This window comes from Rhinatrema bivittatum, chromosome 2, assembly GCF_901001135.1.
Source record: "Rhinatrema bivittatum chromosome 2, aRhiBiv1.1, whole genome shotgun sequence".
NCBI classification, from domain to species: Eukaryota; Metazoa; Chordata; class Amphibia; order Gymnophiona; family Rhinatrematidae; genus Rhinatrema; species Rhinatrema bivittatum.
In genome coordinates, this window is record NC_042616.1 from 819,645,157 (window position 1) to 819,670,582 (window position 25,426).

General features: G+C 49.2%; 1 protein-coding gene across 5 annotated transcripts in view; it reads left to right on the top strand.

Moving 5' to 3' along the window:
- SLC52A2 (solute carrier family 52 member 2) overlaps positions 1-25,426 on the top strand; it is a 91,801-nt gene that overhangs the window by 20,680 nt on the left and 45,695 nt on the right. For all 5 annotated transcript variants that reach the window (XM_029592304.1, XM_029592303.1, XM_029592301.1 and 2 more), the window contains one exon: positions 8,198-8,331. In XM_029592304.1, the coding sequence (XP_029448164.1) occupies positions 8,198-8,331 (134 nt within the window). The remainder of the gene's footprint in view (positions 1-8,197; positions 8,332-25,426) is intronic.

Consider the following 25,426-nt stretch of genomic DNA (forward strand, 5'->3'; position numbering starts at 1 on the left):
GCACCAGACGGCTGTCTTGGCTTAGAGCCTCCGACCGGAGGTGCGGGACAGACTTGTGGACCTCCCCTGCACAGGAGAGAAATAATTATTATTTTATTATATTCTAACCCAAAGAAATATGTATTTGAGAAACACTGCTTACCAGTGTTATTTGAATCAATATCAGTCAAAAGAGGTACTTTAAGTACACGCCTGCATCATTACTCTCAATCAGCTCCAGATCTCACTGTTCTCCTCAAAAGTATCAAGACAACCTATAAAAACATACAAAAAATGTGATCAATCGCAATCCAGTCTTTCATGCTTTCCAGAGGGTGATAGGGTGTTCCTGGATTGAGGATATTGCCTTCATCATATGAGAGCATTCATATCGCCAATATGAAGCAATAATCCAGTGTGGGGTAAAAACTATCCGGGATATTAAGACCGCTGTTTATTAGAGGATGAAATCCTTCAAAAGCATTTATACGTCACCAATACTCACCGGCAACTGGACTCCCTCAAGAAAAATGTATACAGCTACCTAATAAAAAAAAATGTAAACAGAAGCCAAAAGATATTAAAAATGTACTAAATTTATTTATTTATTTATTTGATGAGTTTTATATACCATTATTTGGTTGAGCCATCATAACGGTTTACAAAAGTGAATAATATCTTGTAACTAGGCATTAGTAAGAACAGTAAACAGATTCTTAATAAATGAGTAGTGATACAGAAACATTTGAACTGTTAAACAATACTCAGGTCTCACAAATATTTTTTAAATAGAAATGCAAATTAGCCCAATTTGTTGCTTTGTATGGCGATATCAATGCTCCCATCCGATGAAGGTAATATTTTCAACTTGGAGAGCACCCTGTTATTTTCTGGAAAGCAGATACATCAGCCTTACCCCCCCTCCAAATCACACACAGCTCTTTTGGATTATTGCATCCCAGATGTTTGACTCTGCACTTCTTGGCATTGAATACCAGCTGCCAAATCTTCCATATTAGGAGCTACCACCCAGAAAAAGATCTAGGCATCATAGTGGATAATACTTTGAAATCGGTGGCTCAGTGTGCTGCAGCAGTCAAAGCAAACAGAACTTTAGGAATTATTAGGAAGGGAATGGTGAGTAAAACGGAAAATGTCATAATGCCTCTGTATCGCTCCATGGTGAGACCGCACCTTGAATACTGTGTACAATTCTGGTCGCCGCATCTCAATAAAGATATAATTGCGATGGAGAAGGTACAGAGAAGGGCAACCAAAATGATAAAGGGGATGGAACAGCTCCCCTATGAGGAAAGGCTGAAGAGGTTAGGACTGTTCAGCTTGGAGAAGAGACGACTGTGGGGGCATATGATAGAGGTGTTTAAAATCATGAGAGGTCTTGAACGAGTAGATGTGACTCGGTTATTTACTCTTTCGGATAGTAGAAAGACTAGGGGGCACTCCATGAAGTTAGCATGTGGCACATTTAAAACTAATCGTAGAAAATTCTTTTTCACTCAACGCACAATAAAGCTCTGGAATTTGTTGCCAGAGGATGTGGTTAGTGCAGTTAGTGTAGCTGGGTTTAAAAAAAGTTTGGGTAAGTTCTTGGAGGAGAAGTCCATTAACTGCTATTAATCAAGTTGACTTAGGGAATGGCCTCTGCTATTACAGGCATCAGTATCACGGGATCTTCTTAGTTTTTGGGTACTTGCCAGGTTCTTATGGCCTGGATTGGCCTCTGTTGGAAACAGGATGCTGGGCTTAATGGACCCTTGGCCTGACCCAGCATAGCAATTTCTTATGTTCTTATGTTTGGGGACAAGGTGAAGGAGGTCATGGGCAACTGAAGGATCAGCATGATACCCTTCGACAATTCTCCGCCAGCCCCTCTGAGGCCCCTTCTACTAGGAAGTCTTCCAGGCCAGGCTCTCGAAGCCCTTCTACTGGCCAAAGAAGTACTTCCCTCCAGCTGCCCGTACCCGGCCACCCCGGCCCAATACCAGAGACCGCAGCCGGCAGCAGCAGCAGATACCGAGGGCCCAACCAGTCCCACAACAGGCCCTGTCCCCCCGGCTTTTTGACTGGCGGCGAGGGGGCACAAGCCAAACGCCGGTTCTCATGGCGGCCAATTCCCCAGTCGGTGGCAGGCTCCTTCACTTCGCCAGTCGCTGGGAAGGGATCACTTCGGACTGGTTGGTCCTATCCATTGTCCACCAGGGCTACCGCTTGAACTTCAGCAGGCTCCCAGAGACCACTCCCCATGTCCATTGTGGGATTTGTCCAACCATCAGACCATCTTCCAGTCAGAACCTTCTGCCCTTCTAGTGGAGTGTACGGTAGAGTCGGTTCCCCGCAAGCAGTGGGGGCACGGCTTCTACTCGAGATACTTCCTCATTCCAAAGAGGAACGGCGGCTTGCCCCCATGCTCGACCTCAGGGTGTTAAACTGTTTTCTCGTAAGAGAAAAATTCAAGATGGTCTCTCTGGGCAATCTGATTCCACTCCTCCGAAGAGGAGACTGGCTCTACTCTCCTCGACTTGAAGGAGGCTTACGTCCATATTGCAATTGTCTCCAGCCACAGGAAGTACTTCTGCTTTCTGGTGGGGACGGCTCATTTTCAGTACAAAGTGCTGCCCTTTGGGCTGGCATCAGCCCCATACATCATCACGAAGTGATTGGCAGTGGTGGCTGCCTACCTCAGGTGCCGCTCGGTCCACGTCTTTCAATACCTGGACGACTGGCTGATCTGGATGATTCACACTCCGAGGCCATGAATGCTCTAGCCTTGACAGTCAACACCTTACAGACCCTGGGATTCATTGTCAGCTTCCCAATTCACACCTCAATCCATCTCCACAGCTGGACTTCATCGGTGCCAGGTTGGATACAGGACAGGCGAAAGCCTTTCTGTCCAGGGATCGAGCGGTCGCCTTCTCTTCGCTGGCTACCCTCGTTTGCAACCGGGTGACAGTACCAGCCCTTCTGCTGCTGGGCCATATGATGGCCTCAGTCCACATGACCCCCTTGGCTCGCCTCCGCATGAGGGACCCGCAGTGGGCCTTACGGTGTCAGTGGCGACAGGTATCCCAGGATCTGGAAGCGCCGGTGACTGTCACAGACCCTCTCCATTTTCCCTAGCCTAGTGGGAAGTCCTATCCAATCTGGAAATAGGACTCCCATTCCAGCCTGCTCCGCCCCAGGTGACCCTCACCACCGATCCCTCACCTCAGGGGTGGGGGCCCACAGGGACGGCCTGCATACTTAGGACCTTTTTTTTTTTTTACTGCGGCTGAATCCCACTGCCAGATAAACTTTCTGGAATTGCGGGCGATCCGGTATGCCCTGTGGGCCTTCCAGGACAGGTTGTCCTCCAAAGTTGTCCTCATCAAAACAGACAACCAGGTGGTTATCTGGTACATCAACAAGCAGGGAGGCACGGGCTCCTTCACCCTCTTCCGGTAGGTCTGGGATTGGTTTTGTCTCCAAAGGGATGTACCTGCGGGCCACATACATGCCGGGCCACCAAATCATGTTGGCGGACCACCTCAGCCGGTCCTTCTAACCACATGAGTGGTCCTTGAACTCAGCTGTGACAGCCAGCCTATTCTGTCGTTGGGCAGGCCAGACATGGACCTGTTCGCCTCTCCCCACAGTCACAAGGTGAGCATGTTTGTCCCTGATCCTGGGGAAGGACCGGCTGGCCTGGAACACCTTCTCCCTTCACTGGGAACAAGGCCTCCAGTACGCGTACCCCCCAATTCCACTCCTCTCGAAGACTCTGATGAAGCTGCGAGAGGACGGGGGGACCATGATCCTGGTGGCATCTTCCTGGCCAAGGCAGGTGTGGTTTCTTCTGCTCCAGGACCTGTCCATGAGTGCACTGGTTCCACTGGGGACGGCTCCCGACTTCCTATCGCAGAACCAGGGCACCTTGTGCCACCCGAACCTCTGGGCCCTGGCCTTCAAGGAGTGCATGATCCTCCAACCCCTGCAGCTCTTGGACGGGGGGGGGGTCTCCAGGGTCTTGATTGAATCCCAGAAACCTTCCACTCTGAGATCTTATAGCTGGAAGTGTTTCTCCACCTGGTGCTGGGGCCATGGACTGGACCCTTCCTCCTGCCTGCTTCCCCGCCTGCTGGATTATCTGTGGCATCTGTCCAAGTAGAGCCTCCAGATCAGCTCGGTCCTAGTACACCTCAGCGCCTACCACCAGGGGTTCAGCTGGGGTGCCCATCTCAGTCCAGCCACTGGTCGGATATTTCATGCTGGGCCTGGTCCAACCGAAGCCCCCGCTTCACCCGCCGGCAACCCCGTGGAATCTCAACGTTGTCCTAGCGGGGCTCATGTGACCTCTGTTCAGCCTCTCAAATCCCATGACCTGAATTCCTCACTTGGATAGTTTTATGTTCCTGGTGGCGATCACTTCCACTCGCAGGGTCAGTGAGATCCAAGCCCTGGTTACGTATGCTCCCTACACGAAATTCTTCCACGCATCCAACGTTTCTTCTGCCGAAGGTGGTGACTGCTTTCCACATCAACCAGTCAATCCTCTTCTCATGTTCTTCCCATGGCCTCATTCCCTCCCAGGGGAACGTGCTCTCCACACCCTGGTCTGCAAATGGGCGCTCGCTTTCTACTTGGATTGTACAGCGAGGCACAGACAGTCCACCCAGCTCTTTGTGGGGAAGCAGACCCTTTCCAACTGGCTAGCGGATTGCATTGCCTTTGCTATGAGTAGGCAGGCCTCCAGCTGGCTACCAGGGTGAAGGCTCACTCTCTGCGGGCTATGGCGGCATCAGTGGCCCACAGGCGGGTGGTCCCTATTGCCAAAATCTGCAGAGCTGCAACCTGGTGTTCACGCCATACATTTGCGGCTCTCTACTTTCTCGACAGGGATAGTCGTCAGGACAGTGCCTTTGGTCAGTCTGTCCCGAACAATCTATTCCAGTCCTGAACCCAAATGTCTCTTATCGTGCTCTCTGAGGGGCCAGACTGCCCCTGCTTCCACAACGCCGCAGTTGTGTTGTGCCCGTTGACACCTTGTTCTGCCACTGTGGGTCCCTCTGTTGCCAGGAGGCAGTCTGGAGCTCTGTACTCACCCACACGTGAGAACTACCATCCTGCTTGTCCTAGGACAGTGACGGCTAACCTATGACACTCGTGTCAGAGGTGACACGCCGAGCCGTTTTTGCTGACACGCGTAGCGTTTTGGGACTATCGATTTTTTTTTTTTTCGGCTGCGCCAACCCTATAAAATTATTTTTTTAGTTTTTTAGTATCCCTCCACCCCCCCCCCCCCCCCCCCAATGCCCCAGGGCGCAGGGAGGCGCATGCGGCGCAGTGACAGGCAGATAGGCAGGGCCGTGGTGAGGCTCACGTCACCACAGCCCAAACAAAAAGATCGTGTTGAACGCGCTGATGCTCCTCCTCCTTCCTGCCTGTGCGGCCCCGGAAGTAAACGTTGCCGGAGCCGCGTGGGCAGGAAGGGGTGAAGCATCAGCGCGTGCAGAAGAGGAGCATCGCTTGCACTTACGGGCCGCCGCGAATCTCAAATCACAGCGGCCCGAGAAGAGGAAGAAGCCCGGTAGCAGGGCCGCTGCAGAGCCCATCCTGCGCGACCCGCGAAGAGGAGGCCCAGAGGTGAGAGAGAGCTGAGGGTCTGTGTGTGTGCGCGCGTGTATGAGATGAGTTGAGAGATTGTGTGTGAGAGTGAGGACCTGAATGTTTGCAGAGACTGCATGTGCTTGAGCAAGACAGCATGTGGGAGTGAGAGAGAGCCTGTGTGTGTGAGAGTTAGACAGCATGTGCAAGAGAGAGACTGTGTGTATGAATGATTGTATGAGAGAGAGCATGTGACAGTGAGAGCCTGTGTGTGTGAGAGTTAGACAACATGTGCCAGTGAGAGCCTGTGTGTGTGTGAGAGAGAGCATGTGACAGTGAGAGCCTGTGCTTGAGCAAGACAGCATGTGGGAGTGAGAGAGAGCCTGGGTGTGTGAGAGTCAGACAGCATGTGCCAGTGAGAGCTGTGTGTGTGTGTGTGGGTGTGTGTGTGAGAAATGCATGTGAGAATGAGAACCTGACTGTGTGTTTGAGGGAAGAAGATGGAGCGAAAAGAAACAGAAAAAAGACAATATAAAAGGAATTGGCAAAAAAAAAAAAAATAAGAAAGGGAAGGTGGAAAAAATAAGAAAGGGAAGGTGGAAAAAAAAAAACAACCTGTGACCAATCAATTAGAAACTAAGATCAGACAGCAAAGGTTAAAAAAATATATATATTTTTAGTGACTGGCACATGTAATCTTTGGGAATGTGCAAGAATAGTAACATCCCCAATAGTCATGTGGCAGCAGTGACAGTGGCAGCAGAGGAATGAGAGAGGTTCCGAAGTTGCTGGCAAAAGAGAGGGGGGTCTGCCTTTAATGTGTGCATGTGAATGAATGGGACTCTGCCTGGGGGTGTATGTGTGTGAATGCATAGGTGCCTTCCTGGGGGTCTGTGTGTGTGAGAATGAATTGGTGCCTGCCTGGGGGTCTGTGTGTGTGAGAATGAATTGGTGCCTGCCTGGAGGATGGAGCGGGAGTGGTGTGAAAATGACTGGGAGCCTGCCTGGGTGTATGTGTTTGTGTGTATGTGAGGGAGCCAGTGAGTGTGAGAGCATGAAGTGTGTATGAGAAAATCCACGGGAGTAAGAGTTTGTGTGGAGGGGGGGTGGGGGGTGGTGGGGAGAGAGTGTTTTAATTGAAGATTTAGCCGACGAAATTCAGCAACAAAAAAGTCACTAAGCAGGCAAGGTAAAGAATTATTTGTTTTTGCTTTATTAATAAATACAGTACATATATTAAAATTATAACTTGTTATTATTAGAGCTACAATATCACAATTATGGATTTTCTAGAAGTGACACACCACCCGAGTTATGCTTGGGTTTTTTTGAATTTTGACACACTGACTCAAAAGGTTTGGCCATCACTGTCCTAGGAGAACAGAGTTGCTTACCTGTAACATGTGTTCTCCTAGGACAGCAGGATGTTAGTCCTCAGGAATCCTGCCCACCTCCCCACAATGTTGGGCTCACCTTCGTTTTGTTTAATTTTTCGCTCATATTTTGCTATCTTACGAGACTGAAGGGGGTGATGTCACCCACGTGTGAGGACTAACATCCTGCTGTCCTAGGAGAACTCCTGTTACAGGTTAGCAACTCTGCTCTCTCTCCACGTTATCCCTGGCGCGTCCCCTTGTTCGCTCCACGTTATCCCTGGCGCGTCCCCAGGCTCTCTCTCCACGTTATCCCTGGCGCGTCCCCTGGCTCGCTCTCCACATTATCCCTGGCGCGTCCCCTCGCGCTCTCCACGTTATCCCTGGCGAGTCCCCTCGCGCTCTCCACGTTATCCCTGGCGCGTCCCCAGGCTCTCTCTCCACGTTATCCCTGGCGCGTCCCCTCGCGCTCTCCACGTTATCCCTGGCGTGTACCCACTCTGACTGCATTTTATCACTGGCACGTCCCCACTCTGCATTTTATCACTGGCGCGTCCCCACTCTGACTGCATTTTATCACTGGCGCGTCCCCACTCTGACTGCATTTTATCACTGGCGCGTCCCCACTCTGACTGCATTTTATCACTGGCGTGTACCCACTCTGTCTGCATTTTATCACTGGCGCGTCCCCACTCTGTCTGCATTTTATCACTGGCACTTCCCCACTCTGACTGCATTTTATCACTGGCGCGTCCCCACTCTGACTGCATTTTATCACTGGCACTTCCCCACTCTGACTGCATTTTATCACTGGCGCGTCCCCACTCTGTCTGCATTTTATCACTGGCGCGTCCCCACTCTGTCTGCATTTTATCACTGGCGCGTCCCCACTCTGTCTGCATTTTATCACTGGCACTTCCCCACTCTCTGCATTTTATCACTGGCGCTTCCCCACTCTGACTGCATTTTATCACTCTCACGACCCCACTCTGTCTGCATTTTATCACTGGTGCGTCCCCACTCTGCATTTTATCACTAGCATCTCCGTCACACTGTCTGTATTTTGCTGCTGTCTCCTCTGGTAATAGAGAATTCCCTGCAGTCTCTTCCTGGAGGGATGTCCTGCACCGTTGCTAGCTGAGTCGGGAGAGGCTGGTGGTGCAGGAAGTCAATCAGGACCTGAATATTTGCAGACTCTGATCTCTGTCCTTTCCTCTCTCCTTGTTCCCTGGCTGCATTAGGAAGATGCCGGCGTCTTTGACGGGCAGAGAGCTGGTCTCGCACATTCTGGTGGCGTTGTTTGGCATGGGATCCTGGGTGGCAGTGAACTCCCTGTGGGTGGAGCTCCCCGTGGTGGTGAAGGATCTGCCAGAAGGTGAGATACTCCTGCATGTTTCTTTCAGCGGTATGAAGGTGGGGGAATGGGGAGCAGCACCCTAAGTCAGAACAACTCATCGGTAAATGAACCTGATGACGGTGTCCCGCACCAGTCCAAGCTCTGGGAGAATAATGGGGAAGCGTTTGAGGGGAGATCAGTGGTGATGTCTTATCTTGTTTATGGACTGTTGATTGCAGTATAAAAAGTTTTTTTTTAATTATATTTTGGGGCTGAGACATCCAACTAAAAGGGTAATGTAAGGACCTAAAAGCTTGGTTAGTGTTGGTCCGCCTTAATTATAATTGATGGTCTCGTGTGTTTTACTAAGAAGTTTTCAGATCCGCTGTATAGATTGAGGGCTGCAAACACGGGGTATTGTGTGTTTGTGCTGAGTGTGCAGTACCACACAGCGCTTACATAGTGACGGGGAATATTCAGTATATGCAGTCGCTTCCAAAAGTATTTGTCACCATAAAAAGTCATCATGTGTGAGTGCATTACAAATTCACTTACCTAGATTGCTCCAGACAATATGTGTATTCCAAACCACTATGTCCTTAAAGTACATTTTCAAAGTCACAATTCACTGTTTCTCTGCATTTTTGTAAGAGAAAATAAAAACCTGAAACATGGTGCTTGCATAAGTATTCAGCCCCTTCAGGCTAGCACTTGGTGTGACCACCTTTTGCTGCAATAACAGCTTTAAGTCCCTTGGGGTAAGTTTCTACCAGCTTGGGACACTCTCTGGGAGTGATTTCTGCCCATTCTTCCTGGCAGATTTGCTCCAGGCTGTTCAGGTTGGTTGGATGACGCTTTTGAACTGCAATTTCCCTGTACGTACCAGGATCAGTCCAGACGGTGGGTTATGTCCCCCGTCCAGCAGATGGAGTCAGACAAGGCTTCGGAGGGTGCTGTCATATTAACCAGTGCACCCTCTGCTAATCCTCGGTATCTTTCTGACTCCAGCAGATAGGAGTAGGGGAACCTGGTGCTTCCCCTGTCTGGAGGATATTTCCTCCTTGCTACTTGCCTTATTCGTTTTGTCTTAAGGTTGCATCAAGTTGTTAAAAAAAAAAAATTAAAAAAAAGAAAGGGACAGAGGAAACAAAGTTTTAGATCCTCTAGTTCAGCGGTTCTCAACCTATGGGTCGCGACCCCGGCGGGGGTCGAACGCCCAAAACACAGGGGTCGCCTTGTGTCGCGCGCTCCCGGTCTCTCCCGCTGCCGTTGCCGCCGGGCTGTCAGCACGTTCAAGCCCAGCGGGAACGGCAGCGGCGCTAGAAGAAGCTGTGCACCCGTGGCTGGGCCTTTTCTTCTTCCTGCGCCTGCCCCCCTCCCGTGACCCGGAACAGGAAGTGAATCGCGGTGCGCGGGAAGGAGAGAGAGCCGCGCGAAAAAGTAGCAGCAGCGGCTGCAGCATCGGTCCTCGAGCAATAGAAGCAGCCGGAAATGGAGAAAGGAGACAGCAGCATGAGCCTCCCGTGGCCGATGGGATTCTTCTTTCTTGGCCAGCGGAGGCTGCTGCAGCTCCCATTTGTGCTTGGGGGGGGGGGGAGGAAGTGAGTGAGAGAAAGAGAGAGAAGCAGCCAGCCAGCCTGTGTGATTGACTGGTCAGAGAGCTGATGTGTGTGTGTGTGAGAGACAATGAAAGTGATTAATCAGGGAGATGACCGATGTGTATGTGAGAGTGTGAGACATTAGTCAGGGAGGTGACTGATGTGTGTGTGTGAGAGAGAGAAAAAGCATGGAAGTGAGAAGTCTGGGTATGTGAGAAAGCATGGGCGTAAGAAGCCTGGTGTTGTGGGGGTGAAAGAAAGCATGGGAGTGAGAAACCTGGGTGAGTGTGCATGCATGAGAGAGAGAGACTGCTTGATAAGGTGATGGTGCGTGTGAGAGAAAAAGACTGGTGTGTGTGTGTGAATATGAGAGAATGTGATTCAGCAAATGAGAAGCCTGTGCACGTGGAGAGAACAAGCATGGGAGTGAGAGACTGGTGAGTGAGTGAGTGTGTGTGTGTGTGAGAGAGAGAGAGACAGAGAAAGTGATTATGAGAGTGAGAAGCCCATATATGTAAGTAGAACACGGGAGTGGGAAGCCTGTGTGTGTGTGTGTGTATGGCATGAGAGAAACTGTTCAGGAAGGTGACTGGTGTGTGTGTGCCAAAGACTGTTTGGGAGATGATTGGTGTGTGAGAGACAGAAACTGGTCATGGGGGCATGACTGGTATGGTGTGTGTGTGTGAGAGACATGGGCACTAAGGAAGAGCACCATAAGTATAGAGCTTAGCTTCTACTGCTGCTTCTGGTGTGTGCCACGGCCTGCAGGGAAGGGGAGTAGGAGAGCTGCTGGAGGGGGTAAGTAAAGGTGGCTTTTTAAGTTTATTTTTCTTGACTGCCATTTTAATTGTGTGATGTCTGCTTTTTTGAAATATTTTATTGGTGTTTGGAGAATGTTTAATAGTTTTTATGAGTTTTTAATTGTTGGATGTTCATAGCTGTTTTGAAACATTTATTCTGCTTATTAGTATAGTTTTACAATTATTTCTGTGTGGGGATCTATAGCTGCTTGCTAGTTCTGTTTTCCTAATAAAAGGTGTATTGGTTTTTAGGACCTGATTTAATATTTGTGGTGTTGCCTTTTCATAGATAGGGTTGCTCCTGTTTGAGTGTATTCCATAATACAGGTGTAACTGTGTGCGGATTAGTTTATGTGCATTACTACAGATCCTGGGAGTATGTTAGGTCGGTTCTGTGTCTGTTACCGAGATGAGATATTTTGCTAGCATGTAAGCGTTTGTATCGGTCTTATTTGTTGTGTTTTCTCAGAGGACATGCATTGGTGGTAAACTGCTGTCTTTTCATAAGTAGGGCTATTGAGCCTGGAAATAGAAGGAGTTTGAGTTGCTGTTACTGAGATGTCACCAGAACCAGAATATCTTTTTTGTAGGGTGAGTTGTATGGGGAATGTCATAATTCTGCTTTACATCCATTATTGTGGGTCAGGGGGGTTCCTGTGGATACAAACTGTACTTTTACATCTAGCCCCGTGACGATCATGGGTCAGTGTGCCATGCATGTGAGAACCTATGGTGAGTTGAGTTACATTCACATTATAAATGTCATAATTAAATGATAAGTGTGCACTAAAATCCAACCCCATCCATAACCCCGCCCCCATATGACCAAAGCCCCGCCCTCACCCCACCCTCACGGGGCGGGGCGAGGGGTCACCGCAACATGAGGAACTGTATTGCGGGGTCACGGCATTAGAAAGGTTGAGAACCACTGCTCTAGTCGGAGTTTTGTGTGGCTTGCAGATAGTGCTGTTTGGTCACCTCTCCCTCCCCCATTCCTCCCTCCGTGGGGTAAGTGTTCTTTGTGATTTTCCTCTCATTTCTTAATTCTTTCACAAGTTCTGGTCTTCTCACTGTTCTTAGGGAGGTGGATGCTGGTGGTGCCAGCCTCTCCCCCCCCCCCCCCCCCCCTCGCCACGTCCGGCCCCGAGACGCGCATTCCCCGGGGCCGCTGCAGCAGAGAGGTCTCATTCCTCTGCTGCCAATCACCTGGAGCAGCAGTGTAGCGGAGGTGTTTTCCCGCTCCCCGCAACGCGATTTCTCTGCCGGCACCGTAGCAGCTCATCCCCCCCCCTCTCCCCCGTTTGCCTCCAAGCATGCCGCGGCCGTCCCAATGCGCGGCATGTGGCGAACCGGGGTCGCTGTTGTCCCGCGAGGGTCTATGTTCTAGGTGCCTCCCTGGTGGGGAGGGCCCCTCCTTGCCGCCGGATAGACTTTCTTCACGTGCCTCAGACATCAGGGGCCGGCCCCGTCTCCGTTTTTCAGCAAGAACGGCGGCCATCAGAGGGTCAAGAGGAGGATTTCTTCGAGATGCCACCACCGATTTTGACTCCGGTCCCTTCCCTAGTTCCCCCAGGAGACTCCTCCACTGCCCCCCCCCCCCCCCCCCCCGGGACCCCCAGCTTTTTCGGCGGAGTTCATTGTTCTTACCCACAATGCCTATTTAGAACGACTGTAACATCCCAGGGCTCTCGCACTGGGACCACTGCCAGCCAAGGCCCCCCGGTTATCAGAGCCTCCTCCGGGGGACAGGACACAACGGGGGGTGCGCCAGGGACCCCTCAGGGGATGCCCAGGGTACACTTTGCCCCACCTCCGGTGGGAGGGGCGGGCTGTCTTCCAGATCCGGGAGGGGATCAGTCGTTGCCACATCTGGATGACCCTCTCATGGCAGCGCAACTGGAAGGAGATGACCTGAGGGTCCTCTGCATCTTTCAGAGAGAAGAGCTAGATGCTCTAATCCCTTATATTCTGCAGGAGCTGAACCTCGAACCCCCCCCCCCTCTACCCTCCAGGACCCTCCACTCCAGTCGTCGCCTCATCCAGCAAGAAGGGGGACCCAGTGCTAGCTGGCCTGCGCCCACTGTCCCGGGCCTTTCCCACACATTCCACCTTCCTCCAGCTTTTGGCCAGGGAATGGGATACTCCCGAGGCCTCACTCAAGGTTGGACGGACAATGGAAAAGCTTTATCCTCTCCCCGAGGATTTCTTGGAGCTTCTCAAGGTCCCTAAGGTGGACTCAGCGGTGTCGGCGTTACCAAAAGGACAACAATACCGGTTTCTGGCGGCACGGCCCTGCGGGACCTTCAAGATAGGAAGCTGGAAGTCTACCTCAAGAGAGTCTTTGAGGTGTCTGCTCTGGGAGTCCGTGCTGCCATTTGTAGTTCACTAGCGCAGAGGCAGGACTCCATTGGGTCCAGCAGCTCCTCACCTCTCAGGACCTGCCACCGGAAGAAGCAAATCAGGCGGACCGCTTAGAGGCCATCATAGCCTATGGGACGGATGCTCTATATGACCTGCTCCGCGTTCTGGCGAGAGTCATTGTTTCTGTGGTCTCAGCGACGCGCCTCCTATAGCTTTGCGACTGGTCGGCAGATTCCTCCTCCAAGTCCAGCCTGGGATCTCTCCCTTTTAAGAGCAAGTTTCTTTTCGGTGACTATCTCGACCAGATCATCAAGTCCCTGGGGGAGAACGTGGTCCATTGCCTGCCCGAGGACCGCCAGCGGACCACCAGATCGTTTAATTCCTCCAGAAGTCGGCCCCGCCCACAACGCCGCTATTGCGGCGTCAGACAGTCAGCGCCCTGGACACCTTCCAGATCCCAGTAGTGGCCCTGTTCCTTTCGCGGCCGCAGACCACCTTGAGAGGGGACGTCTCAAGGGGCCTCGTCCAAGTCCCCTCAATGACGCCAGACTCACCCACTCCTCGCGGCCCCCCCCCCCCCCCCCACATCGGAGGACGAATAGCTCTCTTCTATGAAGAGTGGGTCCACATCACCTCTGACCAGTGGGTCCTAGACATCTTAAGGAGCGGTTACGCCTTGGAGTTTGCTCGCGTCCCAAGGGACAGGTTCCTCTTCTCGCCTTGCAGACCGATTCACAAGCAGCTGGTTGTTCAACAGACCCTGGACAGACTCCTGGACTTCTGCGCCATCTCTCCCATACCCTCCGGAGAAGGTGGGCTTGGGTCATTATTCAGTCTACTTCGGGTACCCAAAAAGGATGGCGCCTTTCGTCCAATCTTGGATCTCAAGGAGGTCAACAAGTCCTTTCGGGTCCTTCATTTCCGAATGGAGACCTGCGCTCAGTTATTTCGGCGGTACATCAGGGAGAGTTCCTCGCCTCCCTCGACTTGACGGAGGCCTATCTCCACATCCCCATCCACAAGGCCCACCAGAGTTTCCTCCGTTTCAAGATTCTGAGCCAGCACTTACAGTTCCAGGCTCTCCCCTTCGGCTTGGCGACCGCCCCGCAGACATTCACGAAGATCATGGTAGTGGCGGCTGCTCTCAGACGGGAGGGGATCTTAGTTCATCCCTACCTGGACGACTGGCTCATCCAGGCGAAGTCCCTCTCCCAGGGGCAGATGGCGATCACCCGGGTCGTTCAACTACTCTAGTCGCTTGACTGGATTGTGAACTTCGCCAAGAGCAGTCTCAGTCCTTCGCAGCACTTGGATTTCTTGGGAGCAAGCTTCGATACGGTCCAGGGCAAGGTGTTCCTACGACCGGACAAAGCGCAAGCCCTCCGAGAGCAGATTCAGTGCTTCGCCGCGCTTCTGACTCCCACATCTTGGGATTATCTACAGATTTTGAGATCCATGGGTTCTACTATCGCTCTAGTACCATGGGCCTTTGCGCATCTGCGTCCCTTACAAGGGGCACTGCTTTCTCGCTGGAAACTGGGCTCGCAGGACTACCAGCTCATCCTCCCTCTTCCTCAGCTTGCCAAACCAGCTTGCGTTGGTGGTTGGATCCACTGATCTTGCACAGGGCACCCCTCTTGAGATCCCAGAGTGGGTGGTGGTCACTACCGATGCCAGCCTGAACGGTTGGGGGGCAGTGTGCCAACGGAGCTCAGCACAGGGGCAGTGGACAAAGGCACAGGCAGCCTGGCCGATAAATCGTCTGGAAACAAGAGCGGTACGTCTGGCGCTCATACACTTCCTGCCCCTTGTGCGGAACCGAGCGGTAAGGATTCTGTCGGACAACGCGACTACAGTAGCTTACATCAGCCGCCAGGGCGGTATGAGGAGCCGGCACGTGTCCCTCGAAAAGCCCGCCTGATGTCGTGGGCAGAGAGGTACCTCATGCACATTGCAGCCTCCCACATCGCAGGCATAGACAACATTCAGGTGGACTACTTGAGTTGACAGAGACTGGATCCCAGAGAGTGGTCTCTCTCCGAGGCGATGCAACTCCTCATTCGTCGCTGGGGGACGCCCCGTCTGGATCTCATGGCAACGTCTCACAACACCAAGGCATCAAGATTCTTCAGCCGCAGGCGAGAGCACGGCGCAGAAGGTGTAGACGCTCTAGTTCTCCCTTGGCCGGGCTATCTTCTTCTATACATCTTTCCTCCATGGCCCCTAGTGGGCAAGGTACTGCGGAGAATAGAACTACATCAGGGTCCCGTCATACTGGTGGCCCCAGAATGGCCACGGTGCCCTTGGTTTGCGGACTTACTCAACCTCGCAGTGGATGGCCCGGTACGCCTGGGCCACCTTCCTCACCTGCTCCATCAAGGGCCGGTATTTTTCGACCAGGCAGAACACTTCTGTCTTGCGACCTGGCTTTTGAAAGGCGCTGGCTTCAGCGCAAAGGCTACCCTGACGCAGGAGTCTCGACCCTCCTCAAGGCCCGGAAGACCTTGACGTTGGTCGCCTACGTGAGGGTCTGGAAGGTCTTAGAGTCTTGATGTACCGCCCATGGCACTCATATCAGAAGGGTCTCGGTGCCTCAGATCCTTGCGTTCCTGCAGGACGGCCTGGAGAAAGGACTCACCTATAACTCCCTGCATGTACAAGTTTCCGCACTGGGCTCGCTCATTCAGTCAACCAACCATCCCTCTCTGTTATCTAATCCGGATATTGCCTGCTTTCTCAAGGGGGCGAAGCATCTACGGCCCCCGGTTCAAGATCCATGTCTCTCCTGGAGCCTTAACCTGGTACTCAAGATTCTGGCAGGTCCTCCCTTCGAGCCCCTGCGTAACGCCATCATCAAGAATCTCACCCTAAAGACGGTCTTCCTGGTGGCCATCTGCTTCGCACGCCGCATCTCGGAACTACAAGCACTCTCATGCACAGAACCCTACCTCCGTTTCATGGACGCCAGGGTATCCTTACATACAGTGCCTTCCTTTCTCCCCAAGGTCATCTCAGCTTTTCATGTGAATCAGACAGTGGAGCTCCCATCCTTCTCAGCCGATGAGTCAAGATCTCTCCGTCTCTTGGATGTCAAGCGCAGCTTAATCGCTACCTGGAAGTCACCAACGACTTCAGTGTCTCAGACCATTTGTTTGTCCTTTGGTCGGGACCAAGGAACGGGTCTCAGGCCACGAAGACAACGATTGCCAGATGGCTCAAGGAAGCCATGGTGGCGGCATACATTGGAGCGGGTTGGATTCCTCCGTTGGCCGTCAAGGCCCATTCACTTCGTTCTCAGGCAGCATCCTGGATGGAATCCCAGTCTGTCTCCTCTCGAGAGATTTGCTGGGCGGCGACTTGGAAGTCTCTACACACTTTTATTATTATTATTATTATTATTAAGGCTTTTTATATACCGACTTTCTTGATACAAATCAAATCAATTCGGTTTACAATGAACTAAGTAGAATATACAATTAACCAATCAACAAGAGATACAGAGCATACAGTTACATTATAACAAGGAAGCCTTAACTTGGAGTAGGAAAATAAAGAAGGGGTGAACGGAGCAATAAATATATAAAGTGCAATAAAATAGAATAAATACTATATACAGAGGAGGGGGCAAGGAGCCAACCTCTCTTTAATGGATATTATGCATGAGAATTTGGAAAATTTTGTTTACAGAGATGTGTGGTGTACAATTCTAGATCAGGGAATGGAGTTTGTAGTGGGGAAGGCTTGGCTGAACAGCCATGTCTTTAGTTTCTTTTTAAAAGTTGTTAGACAAGTCTCCAGTCTGAGGTCCGGAGGCATGGCGTTCCACATGGAGGGGCCTGCAGTAGAGAATGACCGGTCTCTGATGTTTGCGTGGTGCACTAATTTGATTGTAGGAACGTGTAAAGATCCCTTGTAAGCATCCCTTAAAGGCCTGGCTGTCGAGTGCAGTCTGAGAGGATGAGACAGATCAAGCGGGGTTTGATGGTGGATATTTTTATGAATGATTGTGAGAGATTTATGTAGGATCCGGAAGTTTACTGGGAGCCAGTGGAGATCTTTTAGAATAGGAGAAATATGCTCTCTCCGATTGGTGTTTGTCAGGATCCTTGCCGCTGCATTTTGTAGCAGCTGGAGCGGTTTAATGGTAGAGGCTGGAAGACCATGCAGAATGGAGTTGCAATAGTCGATCTTAGAGAACAGAATGGCTTGGAGGACGGATCTGAAATCGTAGTGGAATAGGAGCGGTTTGAGCTTTTTGAGTACTTGTAACTTGTAAAAGCACTCCTTAGTAGTGTGTTTTATAAAATGCTTTAGGTTCAGGTGACTGTCGATTAGGACTCCAAGATCTCTGGCGTGTGATATATGTGGAATATTTTGTGATTGGAGAAGTATGGGACTACCTTCTGGAGTAATTAGTAAGAGTTCGGTTTTAGAGGTGTTGAGCACAAGGTTGGATAAGTAGTGGTTTATAGTTTGTAGATGAGCGTTCCATAACCTGAGTGTTGAGTCCAATGATTTGGATAAAGGGATTAAAATTTGAAGGTCATCTGCGTAAATATAAAATTTGAGTTTGAGGTTTGAAAGTAGGTGGCAGAGGGGGAGAATGTAGATATTAAACAGGGTGGGTGATAGGGAGGAGCCCTGGGGGACGCCAAAAGGAGCATTAGTATAAGGTGATTCCATGTTTTTAATTTTTACCTTATAGCCTCTATTACTGAGGAAAGATTCGAACCATCTGAGGGCTGAGCCTGTAATTCCTATGTCTGAGAGTCGGTTTAGGAGGATGTTGTGATTTACCGTATCAAAAGCCGCAGAGATGTCGAGGAGGGCTAAGAGAAATGACTGTCCTTTATCAAAACCAATATATAGTTGATCCAGGAGGGAGGTGAGGAGGGTTTCCGTATTGTGTTCTTTTCGGAAACCATATTGTGACGTGTGAAGTATATTGTGGTCTTCTAGGTAATTTGAAAGTTGCTTATTTACAATTTTCTCCATGATCTTAGATACAAATGGGAGGTTTGATATGGGACGGTAATTGTTGAGTTCTTCCGGGTCCAGGTTGGATTTTTTGAGTATGGGTTTGAGCGTGGCCAATTTGAGTGCGTCCGGGAATGTTCCTTGTGTAAGGGAACAATTGATGATATCAGCTAGATATTTGGATATGTATTCTGGGATGAGAATCAGTAACTTAGAGGGTATTTGGTCCAGAGGGTGGGTCGAAGGTTTCATTCTTTTTATCAGCGATTCTACCTCTAAGGTGTGGGTCGAATCAAAGGAATCCAATCTTATGTCTGAGTTAGGTAGGAGAACTGTGTCCGGAAGAGTAGGATTTGTGTTGACAGGTAATCTGGCTAGGGTATTGGTGATTTTATTTTGAAAGAATAAGGCCAAGTCATTGGCCTTTGATTGAGCTGTATCGTCAGGGATATTAGGAAGAGCTGTTTTGGTAAGTTCCGAAACATAGGAGAAGAGGGCCCTCGCATCATAGAGCATATCGTGGATGCGGTGAGCATAGAAATCTCTTTTTGTTCGAAGTATTGCTGATCTGTACTGGTGGAGAGTAGTTTTGTATATGGAAAGAGTGAGGGGATTAGAATTCTTCCTCCATTCTTTTTCTTTCCGTCTTAGATTTTGCTTCTGAGTGCGGAGTTCATTTGAGAACCACGGTTGCTTATTTTTATGGGAGGGGTTTATAATTTTTTTTTTTGACAGTGGGCATAATTCGTTAGCTATCATTTCAGTGATGTTTTGCCATGAGGTGATAGCTGAATTGGGATTTGAAAGATCCAAGTTTGGGAGATTTCTGATCAGGGATTTGCCAAGATCTTCTGAAGAACAAGTTTTCCTGTAGTATAGAGTTGTAGGCTGATGAGGTGTGGTCAATCCTGTTAATGACCTGAAGGTGGAGTTGATCATAAAATGATCTGACCATGGGACTGGTAGGCATAAGGGGGGTGAGAGTGGGGTGAGATTAGAATTTGTGAAGATAAGATCAAGAGTGTGACCCGCTTTATGTGTTGGTTGGTTAATGTGCTGTTTGAAGCCCATGTCCGAAAGTGCTGATAGGAAAGCATCACAGTTGGTCGATTGAGGACTGGCATCAATGTGGAGGTTAAAATCTCCAATGATTATGGCAGGAGAGTCTAGTTTTAAGTATTTGGCTATAACCTCTATCATGGGAGAGGCATCTTGATGTAAAAGTCCGGGAGGCGCGTAGGTGAGTAAGATTTGAAGTGACTTAGATTTGAATAGGCCTACCTCAAGTTTGGGTATAGTATAGATAGGTTGTTGCTTGAGGTTAAAAAGTTTTTTTGCAGCTATTAGGAGACCTCCTCCTTTCTTTTTCTTTCTGGGTAAGGAGAAGACATCATATGTCTGTGTAGGCAATTGATTTATTAGGACTGTGTCTGAGGATTTTAACCAGGTCTCTGTGATGGCACAGATGTCTGGTTTAGTATCTAGCAGATGGTCATTAAGGATGTGGGGGTTTTTTTGTGATTGATTGGGCATTGAAGAGTGATAAGGTGAAAAGAGCCAAACCAAGTAATTGTGTGACTGGTGAGATCATTACCGGGGTTAGATTTCTACGGGTTATAGGTTGATATCTTAGTGTAGGCTTCATCTTGGAGAAGGAGTTGTGATGTAATATATGTATTGGGTGTCCTTGCAACATGGTTGTATGAGGGAGAAGACTTTGATGGTGTTGTCAGAATCAGGTGTCCTATGACGTTGTGGCGGTAATAGATTGTGGAAAAGTTCTTTAAGGAGGTCTGAATGATATGTTTGGTTGTGTAATCTTTTGCTAGATGAATGCTGAGGCTATTGGTTGACTGCTGAAGTGGCTGGTTGAATGCTGAGACAGTGGGTTGAATGCTGAGACATTGGGTCGAATGCTGACATTGCATGACATTGCATGACATTATCATCTGCACCTACGGTCGTCAACTTCTGGGTACTTTGGCGACAGGGTCATTCGAGCAGGGCTTTCAGGGGCCCACCCGATTTAGGGAAGCTTTGGTACATCCCACCGTCTGGACTGATCCTGGTACGTACAGGGAAAAGAAAATTATTCCTTACCTGCTAATTTTCGTTCCTGTAGTACCATGGATCAGTCCAGACGCCCTCCCTGTTAATGTTGGGATTCTGGGGTTCTCCTGCTTGATCAGTTCCTCTACAATTTTGGTTTCTGAAGTTTGCCTCCGCTTCTTGAGGCTGTTCGACAGTTCTCTTTGCAAGTTAAAGTTGTGGCACCAGTTTGCCTTAATCACTGATAATCTTTTCTGATTCGTACACTTGATCCATCCTCCTTAGATTGTTGTTTTCTGGCTTTGATATTCTCTATACTGAGGACTTACAGAGGGTGCACTGGTTAATATCACAGCACCCTCCGAAGCCTTGTCTGACTCCATCTGTTGGACGGGGGACATAACCCACTGTCTGGACTGATCCATGGTACTACAGGAATGAAAATTAGCAGGTAAGGAATCATTTTCTTTTTCAAATAGTGCCACAGATTCCCGATTGGAATGAGATCTAGACTTTGACTTGGCCATTGTAGAACATTCATCTTTTTGTTCAGCCACTCCTGTGCTGCTTTGTCCTTGTGCTTGGGATCATTGTCCTGCTGAAAGATGAACTTCCCCCAAGGTTTAGTTTTTAGCAGACTAAAGCAGGTTGTCTTGCAATCTCTCCCTGTATGTTGCATTATCCATCCGTCCTTCAGTTTTAACAAGATACCCAGTCATGCTGCCACCCCTATACTTTACTGTTGGCATGGGGTTTGCTGAGGAATGGGCAGTGTTAGGCTAGTGCCACTCACATGGCCAGAAATCTCCATTTTTTGTCTCATCTGACCACAAAACCTTATCCCACGTTTCAGCTGGGTCACTTTGATACTTTCTGGCACACTACAGACGTGCTTTCATGTGGTTTTTCTTCAGTAATGGCTTCTTTCTAGTCACCCTCCCATGCAGGCCAGTTGTATGCAGAGCTCTTGATATGGTTGACTGATGCTCCTCCACTTCAGTGTCAGCCACTGAAGTCTGAAGCTCCTTCAAAGTGATTGTTGGCCTCTCTGTGGCTTCCGTCACAAGTCTCCTTGCTCTGACGCTGAGTGTGATTGACTGATGCACCTCCACTCCAGTGTCAGCCACTGAAGTTTGAAGCTCCTTCAAAGTGATTGTTGGCCTCTCTGTGACTTCCCTCACAAGTCTCCTTGCTCTGACGCTGAGTTTGATTGACTGATGCACCTCCACTCCAGTGTCAGCCACTGAAGTCTGAAGCTCCTTCAAAGTGATTGTTGGCCTCTCGGTGGCTTCCCTCACAAGTCTCCTTGCTCTGAAGCTGAGTTTGATTGACTGATGCACCTCCACTCCAGTGTCAGCCACTGAAGTCTGAAGCTCCTTCAAAGTGATTGTTGGCCTCTCTGTGGCTTCCGTCACAAGTCTCCTTGCTCTGACGCTGAGTGTGATTGACTGATGCACCTCCACTCCAGTGTCAGCCACTGAAGTCTGAAGCTCCTTCAAAGTGATTGTTGGCCTCTCTGTGACTTCCCTCACAAGTCTCCTTGCTCTGACGCTGAGTTTGATTGACTGATGCACCTCCACTCCAGTGTCAGCCACTGAAGTCTGAAGCTCCTTCAAAGTGATTGTTGGCCTCTCGGTGGCTTCCCTCACAAGTCTCCTTGCTCTGAAGCTGAGTTTGATTGACTGATGCACCTCCACTCCAGTGTCAGCCACTGAAGTCTGAAGCTCCTTCAAAGTGATTGTTGGCCTCTCTGTGGCTTCCGTCACAAGTCTCCTTGCTCTGACGCTGAGTGTGATTGACTGATGCACCTCCACTCCAGTATTAGCCACTGAAGTCTGAAGCTCCTTCAAAGTGATTGTTAGCCTCTCTGTGGTTCACTTACAAGACTCCTTCTTGCTCTGGGGTTGAGTTTTGAGGGCTGGCCTTGTCTAGGCAGTGTCTGGGTGGTAGGATGCAGCTTCCATTTCCTCACAATTGATCCAACAGTGCTCACGGGGATATCAGTTTGTAGCCTTTTCCTATCTTGTGCATGTCGATAAATTTTTATCTTTAATTTCCTTAGAATGCTCTTTGGTCTTCATTCTCACAGCTTTCCTTCAGAGTCACAGTCTGACCAATGGTACTAGAATTAGGGGATCTTTTATCCAGAAAAGCTGACCTGTTTTAATGATTCACAGGTAGAGGCCAACTGTAAGCAAAATGTTAGGGCAATATCTGTCATCTGTGTGAACTTAGAGCTTCCACAGAACATAAGAACATGCCATACTGGGTTAGACCAAGGGTCCATCAAGCCCAGCATCCTGTTTCCAACAGTGGCCAATCCAGGCCATAAGAACCTGGCAAGTACCCAAAAACTAAGTCTATTCCATGTTACCATTGCTAATGGCAGTGGCTATTCTCTAAGTGAACTTAATAGCAGGTAATGGACTTCTCCTCCAAGAACTTATCCAATCCTTTTTTAAACACAGCTATACTAACTGCACTAACCACATCCTCTGGCAACAAATTCCAGAGTTTAATTGTGCGTTGAGTAAAAAAGAACTTTCTCCGATTAGTTTTTTTTTTTTAATTTAAATGTTTATTGAAACCTGAATACACAATAACAGATCAAACTGGTACAAGAAATACAACCAAAAGAATTCAAGTCATAGTTGTTTTTGTTCTAATGGAACCCCTAGTCCCCCCCTCCCCCCGGAACGACAGCCGCAGGTATAAGCTGCACAGGAACGAAATCAGATCAGCATACTACAGAACCACATAGGCAAAAAAAAAACTATCACAGATGCATCCTGTAAGGGTTTAACCAAGAATGTTAGACATGTACAAGTAAGGCTCCTGGTACAGAACGTAACATTGCACTACCTATAAAGGTACGCATATTAGCGACACATTAGATTCCTACAGGTAAATAACAAGGTCGGGCATCCTGCACAGATGTAACGTACCAACAATGTTCCCTAGAAACCAGCTGTAGGCATTATAATTGAGCGATGTAAGTCGTAAAAGGGTTCCAGATTTTTTTAAAGGAGGCTTGCCTATGATATTTATCTGCCGTAAGGGACGCTAAATGGTATATGGAATGCAAGTTTACCGTGACCTCAGAAACAGAAGGTAAAGAGGGCGTCTTCCATCTCCGTGCCAAGGAAGTACGAGCCGCTATGAATAACTGGGACCCAAATTTCTTTTGGAATTTATCAAGGGTAAGGGGAAACATATTTAACAACGCCGTTTCAGCTAACAAGGGCACCCCTACCCCTGTAATATCACTTAGCAGGGTAAATATAGCTTCCCAAAATGAAAGGAGACATGTGCAAGACCACCAAATATGTAGATAATTGCCCTCACCAATACCACACCGCCAACAAATCGCAGGTATATTAGGATACATACGATGTAACCTATCTGGGGTAAGATACCAGCGAAAGATCATTTTATAACAGCTCTCCTGCAACTTGGCAGAAATAGAGCAGTGGCGGGCAATAAGGAGAGCCTCATCCCAACTCTTCACACAGAATTGCTTACCCAAATCACGTTCCCATTGTTGTCGATATTTACCATAGGCCTGATCAGGGGGAAAGAAAAGTTGATAAATTTTTGAGATGGCCCCAGTCAGGTCATCCCCCCTTTGAAGATAAGCTTCCAGTAAGGATCTACCCGGTCTGAGCGATCCATTCCGCAGAATACTGCGTATAAAATGTGCCATTTGTTCGTACAAGAGAAAGTCCCGATGGTCCATATTATACAAAGCAAAAAACCGTTCCCTAGGGATAAGGGTGCCCTGCTGCAGTAGATGGCCTACAGTAATAATTCCTTGCTCCCTCCAAAACCCCATGCGAGAAGACTGGAACCCAACAATGAGGTGAAGGTTGTGCAAGAGGGATGTTTGATAAAAGTATTGATGGTCACCCACTGTCTTTGACTTAGCCAGAGCCCAGATCTTTAAAGTAGTCTCCAACGAGTTGGGGAGGCGAGTTACCGCCTTCCAGGTACGCTGTGGCTGCCAGAACATGGCTGCTAGCCCCATGGATCCCACCAAATCCTGTTCGATATGTACCCATTGCTTCAGCGGCGGCTGACGAGCTATATCAAAGATCACTCGTATTTGCCCGGCATAATAGTACCAGGTTAAATTGGGCACCGCCAGGCCGCCTTGATTCTTGGGCAAGAAAAGCACTGACCTGGCGATCCGGGGAGGCCTACGCCTCCAAATGAAGTCAAAGACCTTCTTCTGCCAATTGCGGAGTATCGAGGAGGGAATAACCACAGGTAAGGCAGTAAAAAAATATAAAAATTTAGGCAAGACATTCATCTTGATGACTGCAATCCGACCTAGCCAGGAAAAGGGTACCTTGTTCCACCGACTAAGATCAATGGTCAACTTATGGACCAGTGGAGTGAAATTAAGGGAAAACAACTCAGATAGATTGGCTGAGATCAGAATGCCCAAGTATTTAATGTGTGTTTTGGCCCATCTAAAGGGAAACTGCGATTTAAGCAACCCCTGATCCTGGGAAGATAGGTTAATGTTTAACAATTCGGATTTCTCCAAGTTCACTCGGAGTCCCGCCACGCTACTAAATTTAGTGAGCTCTCTCATGACACCTGTCAGAGAGGTATGGGGTCTAGTGAGAGTCATCAAAATATCGTCCGCAAAGAGAGACAACTTGTATTGTCGTCCTCCCACCTCCACTCCCCGTATATCCTCGGCCGCCCGGATATAGGCAGTTAAAGGTTCTAAATATAGAGCAAAAAGTAAAGGGGACAAGGGGCAGCCTTGCCTAGTTCCCCGACCAATAGCAAAGGGATTCCCATATCCATTATTAACTTTAACTCTGGCTTGTGGGTGGTCATAGAGCCGTTTTAACCAGTTAAGAAAATGAGGGCCAAAATTTAATTTTTGCAAAGTGGAGAATAAGAAAGGCCAATGGACGAGTTCGAAGGCTTTTTCAGCATCGATGGATAACAGTACCATCGGCTCGCCGGCTTCCCGCACCCACCACATGAGGTCCAAGACTTTCCTAATGTTGTCCGCTGCCATTCTGCGGGGAACAAATCCCACCTGATCTGTGTGAACCAAATGGGAAAGGAATCTGTTGAGTCGGAGCGCTAGTATACGGGCCAATATTTTTAAATCGACATTGATGAGGGAGATGGGTCTGTAGGAGCTGCACAAGGTAGGGTTCCTGCCAGGCTTAGCTAGAACCGTAATGCCAGCAACATTAGCTTGCGGGGCCACCACTCCAACCCCCCTGAGGCTATTGAAATAGTTTGTTAGAGGTTCCACAATGGCAGGGGAACATTTTTTATAATATGCACCAGATAGTCCATCCAATCCAGGGGCTTTGCCCG